At 43.6% G+C, this 14783-nt stretch overlaps 1 protein-coding gene across 2 annotated transcripts in view; it reads right to left on the reverse strand.

Moving 5' to 3' along the window:
- The window catches only part of LOC117573864 (serine-rich adhesin for platelets), a 38446-nt gene that overhangs the window by 1870 nt on the left and 21793 nt on the right, over nucleotides 1-14783 (reverse strand). The window contains exons 3-6 of one of the 2 annotated variants that reach the window (XM_034257339.2): nucleotides 2507-5798; nucleotides 414-1118; nucleotides 204-349; nucleotides 3-131 (exon numbers count right to left, since the gene is read on the reverse strand). In XM_034257339.2, the coding sequence (XP_034113230.1) occupies nucleotides 3-131; nucleotides 204-349; nucleotides 414-1118; nucleotides 2507-5699 (4173 nt within the window). In that variant the 5' untranslated portion in view covers nucleotides 5700-5798. Of the gene's footprint in view, nucleotides 1-2; nucleotides 141-203; nucleotides 350-413; nucleotides 1119-2506; nucleotides 5799-14783 lie in introns of both variants that reach the window. The other variant, XM_034257336.2, reaches the window with a different exon arrangement.

Below are 14783 nucleotides of genomic sequence, written 5' to 3' on the forward strand. Positions count from 1 at the left end.
ACCTGATCGAGCACTTGGGCAAGTGCTTCGTGGTTGGCCACCACCACAGCTGTGTAGTTATCCTCGATGGTCTTGTGCACGACACTGCGTCCTTTGCGCATGCGCAAACGATTCGTGGCCTTGCTGCGGTTCTTGTTGCCCTAAAATCAGGGTTTGAAAGTTAGTAAGATTTTGTGGAATGAATGGAGATAAGTTCCACTTACCATTGGCATGCCCCAGACGCTGTCGTTGATGTCCGTGGCAACATCGCCGCCAGCCTCGCTGCCATAGTAGCTGTACGGCGCATAGATGTCGAACTCGCCCACCTCGCTGCCCGCATACGAGGCGGAGATGACGCGTGGAATGTTGGCTGTGAATGGGAATTAAACTGAATTTAGTAAAGGAATGGTAATTGAAATTAATTCAAGACTCACCCAAGCTGTTGTTCAGGCCATAGTTACGCACTGGGCCGTACTCGCTGCGCGTGTAGCTGGCTATCGAAGCGGTGTCCGAGTAGATGTTGTTGTTGGTGTTGCGTCTGCTCGTCTGGTTGAGTCGTTGTCCTGCCACATTGCTCAGATCGAGGTTGCTGCTGCGTGTTGGCGGCATCGGAGGCGTCGCTGTGGCAGCAGTCGTTGTGCTTGGTGTTGTTTTGTTGCCGCTGCTGTTGTCGTTGCCCATTTTGACCAGTTCGTACATGTTCTCATAGTCGCGTTTGTCCTTCAAGTAGCTGTCAATGGTGCTGTTGATCTTGCGCACTGAATCTTTCAAGCTGCTGCGCTGTGCCGTGTCTGTGGCATCGTGAGCACGCTGCTCAAAGATTTCCAGCTTGCTTGATATCGACATCTTGGTCTCGGCCTTCTTGGGCTGCCGCTCGAAGGTGCTGGTGCGACTGTTGATGGTCGATGTGGCTGTCGTGGTTGTGGAATTGAGTGCACTTGTTGGGGGCTTCTCGTAGAGGACACTGTTGGTGGCCGCCTTGGACTGATCGGCCGTTACATTCTCACCGTTTGACGAGCAAATGGAGATAGTATCGGTAAGTATGCCGCGCTTACGGACCAGTTCCAACTGCGCTTCACGCTCCCGCATGCTCGCCGTGCGCTCCGGCTTGCGGGGTGCTATCGAGGAGCGGATTTCACCTGTAATTACAGGGCAAAGAAAAAGTCATTGATTAGGAATAGATTTGACAGGGATTGTAAAAGGAAGAAGGAAAGGAATCTGTATATGTCAGGCAATATGGGAATAGTTTGAAATTGAGATCTTAATGTCTTTTATATTATGTTAAGTCCCTTCGTTGGTATCCATAATATATATTTAGTTCACTGAAGAATATTTGCTCTTTATAATTGACTTTATTGTACCCCTATTTCATTCCTATAGAAAACTTTTACTATATAGCATAATTTTGTTTTTGCTTAACAGAAATCTTTTAAATATGCTTAACTTTATGTCCCATTGATGATCTTTAAAATCTAAATTCAAAACACCTCATTAATTACCAGATTTCTACAGATAATTGAGGCTTCTGCATTTTAGCATCTTTTTGTAGATTTGATCACATCTAACTGACTGTTTTTTGCAGCTCATGATTTAGCCATAAGTTATTCGGTTATCAGGGCTAACAGTTGGCTGCATAATCTGCGACACTAATTATGATTTTGACCCAAATTCAACAGCAAATTACAATTCGCGTAATGGTGGACAGACGAAGTCAGACTACAACCGCAGCTGTGCCCCAAGATGTCTAACAAATTGCTTTGGCTTTACCACGGCCACAGTCTCAGTCTCAGCCACAGCCACTGATGAGCTGCCCTCCCCTCGTCTCTTCTCACTTTGCCACTTCAGCAGCTGGAGCAACATCAGCAGCAGCAGGTGTAACAAGTTCTCGCCACATTGGCCTGACCACAAAATGTCAGCTAAGAAATGGGTCTCAACGATTCCAAACTCTTTCACCGCCGAGCGATTCTCGTTTCGCCAGTTTTCTTCTTGTTGGATGTTCTATGGCTAAGCATTCACCTGTGGTTACCTCATTGGCTCTGTCTCTGTATCTGGCTTTGGGCTTTGGTTTGTTTTCATTTCGATTTTGCGTCGTTGTTGTTGCTGTTCATCTGTAAAAGCGACCGCATACTTTGGCTGGCTCACTTAACCTACTTTAATCTGGCTACCTGGCGATGAGACGACTTTGGCTCTAACACTGGCCATAAGCACGCGAGATCGTTGTGTGCCCGTTATATTGATTGAAATGCGTAACTTGTTTTGCCTCGCTTCGGTTCTACTTTCAACATTCTTGTCGACCAGAAGAAGAAGAAGAAGGTGCCACCAACACTTGGCAGCACGCTGCTCCACTCGAGAGACTTCGAGAGACCCTTCAGACCCACATTCTGAAGGTCGCAGTGAACGTGATCTGTTTGCGCTTTCTATTCTCCTCGAGTGGAACTGGATCACGACGACCTGGGCAACACCCACAACACGAAGATGTGCTTGGCATTTGATTAACCAGTGTCCCATTGACACACTTGTCACTTACCCAAATTGGCATAAACATTGTCCGCCTTGGATTTGATGGAACCTCCAGCATTGGGATTGCCGCTAATCTTGACGGAATCCACGCTGCTTGAACTCAACGTTGCTGTCAACTCTGTTTTCTGCTTGCGTCGCAGTTCGGCGCTTTTGGGCGGCGGTGGGCGTGCCGGCTTGTTGACCTCATGGGCGCGTTGTCCCTCGCTGGCACGCAACGGAGGGGCTGGCGGCTTGGCGGTGACCACAGCCACCGTTTGTGCTGAGACCGTGTCGCTGGTCTTGGTGATATCTTTGACCACTTCGACGGCCGTGGGATTAATGTCAATGGGGTGAATGATGACCAAGCGAGGCTTTCCTACCACGCTGCCATCGTCACCTGTGCAAATCTCGGTGTAGACGCTATTGTCCTTCTTGGAGAGCGGCTCGTTGGCCTTGTTGCCATTGCTGCCCATGCGCAGAAACTTTTTGATGGAGAACTTGGACTTTTGCTTCTGTGGCGGCGATGCTGTGGGTGACTTCTTGCTGCTGCCGTGTGGCTCCGTGAGGCCAGCGGCAGCCAAACACTCCTCAGACATCGAGAGATGCCGCTGATTGCGAGGCGTTGGTTCTGGAGTCAAAGGTTGCTTCAGATTCAGCACCGAGCTGGCGGATTGTAGCTGCAGCTGCTTGGCTGCATTGGCGCGCTGCATCACAAAGGTGTTGAGACTACGAAACTTGGGATTGATGACAGCACGCTCCCGCTTATCCTTCTCGCGTATAACAGGTGTAGCGGCTGCCACTGGCGGCTTCTTGGTGTAGAGGTTGCTGGGAGTAGCTGAAGTGGTTGCTGTTGTGGTTGTTTCTACTGCTGTGCTTGTTGCTGTAGCTGCTGCTGTTGTGGATGGCTCAGCGGCAGCTGCTGCTGCTGCCTCCACCTTCGAGGCCTGCTCGAACTCAACTACCAAGCTGTAGTCACGCTCCGGCGTAGGCGGTGCGCTCAGCTTTGGCTCCGGCGGCGGATTCGGCGCTTTGCCCTTCTTTAGCTTGGCATCATCATTCTTGGCTGACTCAGCGGCCGCAGCTGCTGCTGCCGCTGCCAGCAGATTCTCACTCGATTTGGAGATTGCTGTCTGCAGTTGGCTGATGAATTGTTGCTCAGCGCAGCTCGGCTGACGCTTGCTCATGAAACTCTTCATCGGCAGCGGACTGACGCCATTATTGCTGCTGCTGCTGTTGTTGTTGTTGCTGCTGACCAATGGCTTTGCTGGCAACTCTGGTTTCTTAAGGCCATGTAGGAAAGAGGGACGTGCATCGCATTTCATGGGCGGCGGAGGTGACTTGGGCAAAGCGGGCAACTGTTGCTCTATTGTCGTAGACTCCTGTTGCTTCGATTGTTGTTGCTGCTGCTCCAGCTTGTTGTCGGGATCGGCACTTCCGTCGGGTTCGCCATGCAGTTCACGGCTTTTGACCGCCGCCTGGTTGCTCGATTGATCGCCAATCTGTATGTCCTCGTAGTCCGAGTTGTTGGTGCTCGCACTGAGTTTCTTTTCTACCAGCGAACGTTGTTCGATGCCACTTTTAGCACCTCCATTTGGCAGATTCTTGTACTCGCTGCCAATGCTGATGCCAATGCCCGAATCCGACTCGCTGCGGATCATGTTGTAGGCATTCTCCTCATCGGAGCTGCCATCGAAGCTGCTGCCTGTGGAGTCCAGAGCATCGTCAGAGCTGCACTTGGTAACAATCAGACCATCCGAGGTGATTTTGCTGGTCATAAAGTTGCCCTCGTGCAGATTGTAGCTGGCAGCGCGTGTCTTCGAGCTGAGCAACATGTCTGTGATGTACTGCGAACTCGAGTAGTGAGAGGTTGTTGTCTCCGTAGAGGCGCTGGCCACGCCCACCTGCTCGCTAAACTTGCCATCGGGAAGATTCTCGTAGCTGAGCTGCGTTTCCACGACATCGTAGTAGGCGGAGACGCCGTTCTCCGTGTCGGAGCAGTTGCTGTCCGTGTCGGAGTATTTGTGGCACACGTTCACCTTGGGCTTCGTTTGATCCTTGGTTATGGGCGCGTTACGCGCGATTGGCTTCTTAAGGTCGAGAAATGGCTTCGGCGAATCGCTGAGTGCGCTCAGTTCGAATTTGATTTTGCTGCCGCTGCTGTGGCTGTTGCTGCTGGCAACAGTTGTTGTTGTGCTGGCTGTGCTGGAGTTGCTCTCGCTTTGCTTTTGCTTCTGCTGCAGCGTCTCGGAGATTTCATCGAGCAGCGACTTTTCCATGGCACGCTCAATGGGTGGACTGTCCTTGCCATCACGAGACGAGACTGTTGCTGCTGCTGTTGTTGTGCTTGTGGCAGCCACTGTTGTTGTTGTCGTTGTCGTTTTGACCAACGTTGGGGTCAATGTGGTGGTCACCTTCTTGGTCGTGATGCTGCTCTTGATGGCAACAGGCTTCGCTGTCACCGTTGTTGTTGCAGCTGTCGTTGCTGGTGCTGCTGCTGTTGTTGTTGTCTTTGCAGTCTCTGTCTTGGCTGCTGTTGGCGCCGTCTTTGCTGGCGTCGCTGACTTTGTCGGCTGGCCAAAGGGCATCACATTGATCGTTAGCGTTTGCTTTTTGCCCTCCTTGTCCACTTGCGGTGCGCCCAGCTTAAGTGCTGCAAATGACTTCTTAATGTTGTCCTGGGCATCGCCCAACAGATTGCCATTGTTCATGTTGAAGTCGGTGTTGGCGCGCGTGATGCGTTTCAGCTCGACGGCTTCTTCGTCGTCGGTTTCCGTGATGGCCATGTCATCGTGCTCATTGCCCAGATTCATAAAGTCATGATCATCGTCGTCGTCGTCATCATCCTCCGACCACTCGCCGCCATAGCCAATGATCTCATGCAGCTGCTTGGGGAAGCAAACCTTACCCGATTTGCTGTTGCTGCTGCTGAGTTTGCTAAATGTGCTGCTGCTGCTGCTCGATGTGGTTGTTAGACGCACGCCGAAAGCCTTCTTGATGATGCTTTTCGCTGGCGTCTTGTGCTTGTTGGGGTAATCAGTCTTTGTGTGGCTGCTGTCTGAGGATTTCAAGGCACTGCTCAACTTGCCACCGCTGTGCTGTGCTGCAGCTGCAGCGGCAGCAGCTGCTGCTGCTTTGTGCTCATCCTTTGACTTGAAACAGTTCGAGCAGAGATCCTTCTTCCACGCATTCTGCGTAAAGTGTGAACAAATCGAGGATGACATGTTGCTTGAAGTCTGTTTGCTCTGGCTGCTGACAATTGCTGTGGCTGGTTGCTGTTGTCGCTCTTGCTGCTGTGTTACGTTGCCACCTTAGGCCATATTCTGCAAAAGATATAAAGCGAAATGAGCAATGAGTAATGAGTTATGTATATTACAGCTGTGATTAGCGCATCAACATAAACAACTATAAACAAAATAAAGAAAAACTTTCTTTGCAGCCGTTGCCGTTGCGCAAGCCCTGTTGCTGCTGCTGTGGCTGCTGCTGCATTGGCCAAGTCAGCAATTAACTTTCACTGTTATTTGGCAGAGAGTCGCAAAGTAAGTGCAGCTTCTGCTGCATGCCACAAACACAGACAACACTATTGAATGCAAATAAAGAGCGGCCACAAAATTCGCAGTAGTCAGTAGCGATGGCAATTTGCATTAGCAATTGTTGGTTGGCCATGTGCTTGGCCAAAGCATCCATCAATCTTCATCTTGATAATGAAAATTATTGAAATTTGCTGTCGACTAGCTGGTTGCAAGCTTGGGCCTTCACACAGAGTTTGTCACATGGCCAAATCGACAAACTCGAGGTCTGTCTGCTCTTTGACTCTGATTGCTGTTGGGTAATCAGTTGCATGTCTTTGTTGCTGTTGCTGTTGGTTAGTTAGTTTTTGGTATTTGTGGTTTGTTGATGTTTGCGCTTTAACTTGTCGCATGTGTAAATGGTAAATTGTAAATGACTTTCTAAAATTTGCCCAGGCAAACACTGTGACTGTCCAATGTGTTGTCATCGGCAACTGCAACAACATCTGCAATGACTGCAATAATCTAATGCCAAACTGGTTTCTAAATAGAATTACTTGTAATTATATCGTTGAGTTCCTTAAGCAGTTCTCTTTTATTCTTTTTTGTTTTTGGTTGAAACAAAGAAATAATGCAATAATTACGCGTTCTCACGTCGCTGTTGCTGCTGCAACAATTTGAAGATTACTCACAGCAATCAGAACAAAGAGAGCTGCTGTGAACAATGCAGCGTTATGTCTTTAAGTCATTAGCCCTCTTTAGCACCCAGCACTAATTGGGAAAGTGTTGTTGCTGGCTGGCCTGCTGGTTGGCTGACAACAGCAACACCAACGGCGACAACACCCACAGGGAAAAATACCAGAAAACAATGAGAGATGAGAGATGACAACAGCCAAAGTTTTTGGCCACTCATTTATCAAAGCCAAACGAAAGTTGACCCATTGTTAAATATAAAACTTCTTGTGGATGCTACGCTTGATTTTTGCAGTAGCTCAACGTTTTTTGCGTTTTTGGGTCAGCTAAACGTTAATAAACATAAATCTTTGCTCTTTGCTTAATGCAATCCGACCGCAAAAAACAATTCGCATCGTTCGCAATTGCATAACCAAACTGTGGCATGCAAATCTGCTTCGATGTTGCTGCCTCTGCTTCAATGTTGCTGCTGTTGTTGTTTTCCATCTTTTTGCATATCGCGTTTGTTTTACAGCCGTGTTACACATAAATTTGCTCAGGTTGCTGTTTGCTTGTTTGCTTTTTGTTTCGTTAATTGTTTGCCATTTTTTTTCTTTCACTCGATTTGCATATTTTGCAGTTGCGGCATCGATTGCCAATTTGTTTATGGCCTGCATTCTCAAACAATTTGCTAACTGCAATGAGGCCAAGTTGTGCACACAAGGGATCAACTGTGTTGTTGTCCTCCCCCTCAGCGACATTTTTGTTGTGGAAAAGTGAAACACATTTGCTGCAAATAGTTGTGGTTATTTGACCAAAAATGGCAACATCCGATGGTCAGGCCAACATCTTGTTTAGCTTGCTGCTTGGAACTCTCGCCACAAGGAATGCAGTTCCCCAAGAGAGAGAGAGAGAGAGATCAAAGCAACTGTTGCTGTCGCAGATATGTAACACAAATAAATCTGCATAAATTTCATGCATGAAGCAAGTCAAAGACGGATCTGGGTGTTAGCTCGTTAGCTCCCCCCTGATAAAGTCAAATTGCTACTTGTTTAAACTCGGTCAGCTGGGCTCCAGAGTTGTGGCATTTAATTGATGCAGCAGAATGCTGTAAGTGTTGGTATTTTTGGCCCAAAATGAAAACCCGTTTCGAGGCCCGTCAACCTATTTCAATAATTTTGCATTTGTCTTAAACGAATCCAGCGATTGGCATACGAAAAATTGTGCCGCTTGCAGGCCACAAAACAAAAAAAAAACAGTTAACTGACCGCCGTCTCGAGACCGAATGGGGCCAACAGGTTTAACCAACACACACACAGGAAAGTTCTCTCTTTCTTTTCCCGCGGCAATTGCAGTTTTTATTTTATTTTTTTTTACTTCTAACTGCCGTCGAATGTTTGCTTTTTGTCGGTTTGCTGCAAGGCGTAAATTGCCCACTCAGGAGAATGTCTCTGGAATTTGGTATACATTTGTAACTCACTGAAGAACAGCACATAAAAAAGAAGACGATGATGATTGAATGAAAACAGCTGAGGCAAATCAAATGGTCCATTAGCAGAACTGAATTCCAGCCTGCTCCAAATTGAGTCAGAGATCAAGCGATGAAGCGTTGCAAGTTGCAACCTCACCCAATTCACAACTTCTTGGCTCTACAAATCACCACCACAAAAAAGATGCCACATTTCGAGCACATAACGAGACGAGAAATGATCTGAGAAGATATTTAAATTAGAGTTTGGCCCGTTGCTGTGAGCTGTGAGATCTCTTCAGTTTTGTGCCACATTTACATGGGAGATTTATGCGTGGCTGCGTCGACAGCTTCTTCTCGGCTTCTGTGTCGTTCCATGTTTATTTATACACGCTGAACGTTATGTAAATGCCATAGATATATACTTCACTACACGTACATACATATATACACCTGCGATATGGATGCCTTCGTTCCGTTGCGTTCTTTTGGATTATGCAAAACACTATTTTTATATTTATTCCCATCTCATTATGCGTGAAACAACTCAACTCAATGCATCTACTTCAACTATGCGAGTACCTGGGCTGATCCAATATTTACCCAAAAAATTATTAAATCTATGAATTATGAGAATTATGCACAACAAATTCCTTAGCTTTAAGTGCCTATTTCGGGTTGGGCTCAGTTTGTCGACGGATGTTGTGGGCGCCGCTTTTAAATGTCAACATCTCGTTGATGGCCATAAATGGCAGCTGGGCTATTAGACAACAAAGCAAAAATGTTGTTAGACTTTCGGAAATTGAGCTGCTCTGTGACGCGATTGTTCTGATTAGAACAAAAGTCTCAATTAATATATGCATGTTAGTCACTATATATATTGAGAGCCATAAATGCCGTTAATTTGGCGTTGTCAAAGTGAAAAGTTGAAGGCCGAATTTAGAGACTCCTACAACGAGAGGTTGCTGTTATACCAAATATAATATATCATATTGTATTATAAGTTAGTCATTATGTATCTCCATGATTTACAAGTAACGAAAATCAATGTTATAACAAAGTAAACATTCTAGTATGTCAGGAATCATATTCTATTCTTTTATTTCGTCATCAACTTTTTCTTGAAATAATTTAAGTTATTCTATTGATGAATCATACAACTTTCGTTTTGTTTTCTAAAGTTTTCTTTACCTCTATTTCAAGAATTTAGTTTATTTTTATTGTTCTTTTATAATCTTCAGCTTGTAGTAATAGCAATGAAAATAAATTCAACAATAAAATAAATAACTTCAGTATGTTAACTTCATATTTCCACACTTTTTTCTCATTTAATTTAATCTCTACTTCTAATGATTCATACAATAAAAATATGTTTTTCAATCCATACGACTTTTGTTTTATTTATTTAACTTTTCTTTACATATATTTCAGCAATTTGCTTTAACTAAACTTCTTTTATTGTTCTTCTACAAGCTTCAGCCTTTAATAGTACCAATGAAAACTAGTTAAAGAATAAAATATCAATATATATATACGTATAACTTTGCTATGTTAACAATACTCATATTTAGATTTCCATTTCCTTGACAACATTTCCTTATTTAATTTAATTATTACTTCTAATGATTCATACAATAAAAATGTGTTTTTCACTCAATACATCTTTCGTTTTATTTTCTAAAGTTTTCTTTACTTCTATTTCAAGAATTTACTTTAACTAAACTTCTTCTATTGTTCTTCAATAAGCTTCAGCTTATAATAGTACCAATAAAATATCAATATATATATGTATTTATAACTTTGCTATGTTAACAATGTTCATATTCATATTTCCACTTCGTTGACAACTTTTCCTTATTTAATTTAATTATTACTTCTAATGATTCATAGAACAAAAATGTGTTTTTCACTCAATACAACTTTCGTTTTATTTACCTAAGTTTTTTATACCTATATTTCAGAAATTTAGTTTAACTAAACATCTCTTATTACTCATGCATTTGTTCACTTTTATGGCATTTTCGGAAATGAATTTTGTTTAACAACAACTTTAGACACTTGACACATTCACAGCTGCTGTGCAGTCATAGGATATCCGCCATTTGACAAGTTCAAAAGCATTTTGCGAGCACGCTGATTTCAATGTCAAACTTCATTAATAAACAAACTCGAAGTTGGCAAACTGCGTCGCGAGAACTAATTAAGCCAAGGCATTGGATTTCCTAGACTCTGCGCTCAGCTCATAAGTCAGGTTTATACAATTAAAGCCAATCCAAAGATGTCATTAGCCAAATGGCACTCGTTGCGCGTTTGCTTTAGGCGGCCTAAAGAGAACTCGAACTGGCCGGATGTTGGGGACTAAAGCTGGAGGCCTGTCAACAGGTAAGACAACAAACTTGCGAGACCACAACAACAACAACAATAACAAGAACAACAATTATAACAGCTGCAGCAATTAAATTATGAAGAAGTTTTCGGAGGGGAGCAATCTTAAGGAAAGTCAACTAACTTGATTTAATGAGCATGCTTACAAAGGCGCATCTATTGCGATTAAGTGGAAAGATGCCGCAGATTGAGTTGTCAAGAAAACCCAAACAATGAATGCTAAGTGCCGTCAAAGCACACACGTTGATCTTGATTCGCGAGCTTTATGGTTTCACACTACTTATGACCGACTTTAGGTTGCTTTTTTCCTGCAAAATTGTGTTATCAATCAACCAGATCTGCCACCGAATAAAAGAGTGAGAAAGAACTCTTATTTAATATGCTACCATTTGGCTTCCATTTGATGGATGTGTGAATTTGCCGCAGATTCGCAGCGGCTTGTTTGGCTTTGATCAAGAATGTACATAAGCAAAGAACGGAATGTATGTACATGTTTACATCGGAATGTACACATGTATGGATGTAATCATGTGTGGCATGCACTCTCGTTCTTCTTAAGCCAAATGATTCAAGGTTAAGTTCCCAGAGATTGGCGTCGACTTCAACTTTGTTTTCATTTTTTGCGTGCGTGCGGCAAGGGCGAAAGACGAGACGACGCCAACAGCCACAGCAGCAGCAGCATCGTTTTCAATTTTGTTTTTGGGGTGCAGCTGCAACAAAAGACTGCAAATTAAATAAATGGAAACGCATTCATTCATGCAACAACGTGGCGTGGCGTGGTCTGGACTGGCGTCTCTGTGGTGCCACAAGAAGAACAGGTTCGACTTTCAGTTGTCGTTGGCGTCGCGACGCACATGTGTTGCTGCAACATGTTGTTGCTTCATTAAATAAATGAGGAGTCCCAAAAGCAGAACACAAATGTGTCACTTACTCGCATCGCATTTCAAGACACCAAACGAGCTCCTCATCTTTTCATTTTTTATGACCACACTGACTAATAAACACAGAGTCCGGTTCTCAACTCTGTAATTTTGTTTAATTTTTAATTATGCACAGTAAAAAAACACTTTATGATGCGTAGAAACTGTGATAAAACTTAAAGTTCTGCTCCGCCAGCTGTGCCAAGCGCAGCCTATAAAAAATACATATACTATAGTATGTAAAATAAAAAGGAAGAAAGAAAAACCTGTTGCGTGGGATTGCGTGTGTATTCGAAAACTTTTGTCGCCGTTTTGTGGCATGCAACAATTTAGCAGGCACCATTTGTTGCCTGTCAGGCTCGCTGCTCGCAAAACCTGGTCAAGACAGTTCCAGTTGCTGTTGCAGTTGCAGATTTGCGGTTGCCGCATGCTGCATGACTCATGCAACAACGTTTTGCGGCCCGGTCAGCAGTCAGCTGCAGATATTTTGAAAAGCGTCTGGACCAAATGGCGGCTTTTGTGGATTTCTATATAACTCGGGGCATTAAGTCATCGTGGCAGTTTGACAATTGTTTACTTTACTCAGCCGGCGGGCAACCGGTTCGCATTCAAATGCGACGAGAGTAGAACCCATAAAAAACTTCAGCAAACACAAACACAATGCGACAACAATAGCATCAAAGCGAATCGTACAAAGTTAAAGTACTACCTGCTTACAAATAGCTATAAATCTGCTAGAGTTGTATACCCTGCAAAATGAACAAGCGAGCGGCATTGAATGCTTTTATCAATAACTTTGAAGTTTGCAGTCATTTTTATACCTGGTATCAGGCTATCAGGTAGAAGGGTAATATAACTTTGTGCCGACAGGAAGTGTATGTAAGAGGCTGAAAGGAGGCATCTTTGACCCCATAAAGTATATTTAATATGCCTAATATACATTTCGGTACAAGTCAGTATTTTTTTCGGTATATTGATTTGGCATATTTAAATGATAATGCTGCAATGTTCAGCGTCAAGCACAATCGATGTATCTTTCTTACTAATATAAAGTATATTCAATATACTAAATATACATTACGGTATAAGCCACCATTTTTGTGGAAACTTTCTTACTTCTATACGGCATTATCAATATACCGATTATACTTTTCGGTATAAATCAGTATTTGTTCAGAATATTAATTTGGTATATTTACATGTGAAAACTGCACTCTTCTGCCTTTATTGAGAACAGTGTGCGGGTATCTCCAAGTTGAGCACACTTTATGTAGCCTTCTTTCTAGTATAAAGTATAGTCAATATACTACAAATACACACATTTCGGTATAAATCAGCATTTTTGTGCTAACTTTTTATAAAGCATATTCAATTTACCGAATATACATTTCGTTATAAATCAGTAGTTCTCGAATATGAAAAATAGGAATATTCATTTCGTATACTTATATGATAATACTGCAATGTTCTACCATTCAAGAGAACAGTGAGCGAGTATTTCACATTCAAGCACACTCAACTCTAGCTTTCTTACTTGTATAATGTATAATCAACATACTAAATATAACTTTCGATATAAATCAGCATCTTTACACCATATTAAATTGATATATTTAAATGATAATGCCACACAGTTCTGGTTCAGGTAAAGGGTATCTCACAGTCGAGCACTGTCCTCTGCAGCTTTCTTGTTAGATCTGTCTAGAACATACAAGGTAGCTGGGAGTCGTGTTGCAATTATTAGACCATATTTTGACTAAGTTTTCCGCTTATTTGCGACTGCTGATTGCCTTTTTGCGAGGCGTCAGCTGTGTCTGACTTTTATGGCACAATAAAATAAATACACCAACCGAACAAATAAGAAAAAAAAAAATACAAAACAGCGAGAACTGCAAATAACAATTATAGTAAATCAAGACAAGAACAATTTGCCAATACCAAGAAAAGGTTGGACTGACTGAGTGGCACACATTTTGGGCAGGCCAACAAACATCGATGTCTATATGCAGTCTACAGTCGAGCTATGTAATTGTATACCAAAGGTCAACAACTATTTGCATTGCAGTTGCAGACAGACTAGAAACAACAGCAGAGATAATGCTCGTAATTTGGGTTTGAAATTGACATTTGAGCGCATGTTAATAATATGTTGCAAAATATTGGTCAAAGTGTTTAAATTTCTGTCTAGACGTGCACTTACAATTAGTTGATACTTCGTATGCGACTCGTTAAATATGCCAAGAGGCCAGCCAGGCTGAGTTAGTCAAGTTGCCAATTTGTTTGCTGGCCAAATACAGTTGTGCAACTGGTCGTATTATTATTATTCAATGCTGGGCATTACGTATACGCCGTGTGTGTGCACAAGGACACAAGGCAATTAGAGACGATGACGATGACGCTGACGATGAAAGCGCTGTCGAGTCGTTTAGCTGGCCAAGTTCAAAGTTCAAACAGAGAGAGAGAAAAGCTGCAACAATGTGATAGACGATGGCAGCGATTGCTTGCAACTTTTTGGGCAATGAACCTGCAGGCAGCAACACGATGGCATTAAATAATCATAAATAACTTTGTTGCAGTTACAGCACAGACAACACAAGTGGCAACTGCAGTTGCCGTAGCAGCTTGCCCATCGACCCGCGGGCAACTTGCGCTTTTCTTTTGTCTTTCGCGTAGAAAGTGCCATGACGCATGGCTTGAGCTAGAGAGTTGTGGGTGCCAGCAGCCAAAGCAGTTGAAGCAGCAACGATAACAGTTGCAGCTGTGTATTTAATTGAAGCACAGCTTGCAACGCTGGGCAACTCACGAGCCTGACAGCCTGACGTCGCGTCGTCGGTCGTGAGAAATGAAATCAATTGAGTGCTGGCAGAGCGCAAGGCATTTGTCTGGGCTTAATTAATCAGTGCAACGTTGCAGCATTTCGCAGCATTGCAACACATTTGAAAGTCAAAGTTTTTTCTGTTTTTTTCGGGGCGGTCAACGAACACAGCACAACAATTGAGTTGCCGTTTGTTAACACGTCCCGCAGCAGAGACAGCGTCTCTGACTGTCAGCGCGTGTTTGGGCTTCGACTTGACATTTAATTGGCATTAATTACCTGTGTGTACTTTGCGGCCAAATCGCTTCAACTGACAGCCAACAACTTTCACTGTCGCCTACGCCAAAAATGGCTCGAGGAGTGAGAGAAAGACATTGGAGGGGAGCAATTGAAATTGTCAATTGAGGTAGCTGGCAATATTGACGCTTATCGCTTTATCTAACGGTCTCTGTTAGCAGCAGCAACCATCGAAGTATCCTCCGCCCTCTTGCAAAAAAAAACCCATTAACATTTTGACAGCGCGCTGTTGCAATCGCGCC

This window comes from Drosophila albomicans, chromosome 2R (assembly GCF_009650485.2).
Source record: "Drosophila albomicans strain 15112-1751.03 chromosome 2R, ASM965048v2, whole genome shotgun sequence".
Lineage (NCBI taxonomy): Eukaryota > Metazoa > Arthropoda > Insecta > Diptera > Drosophilidae > Drosophila > Drosophila albomicans.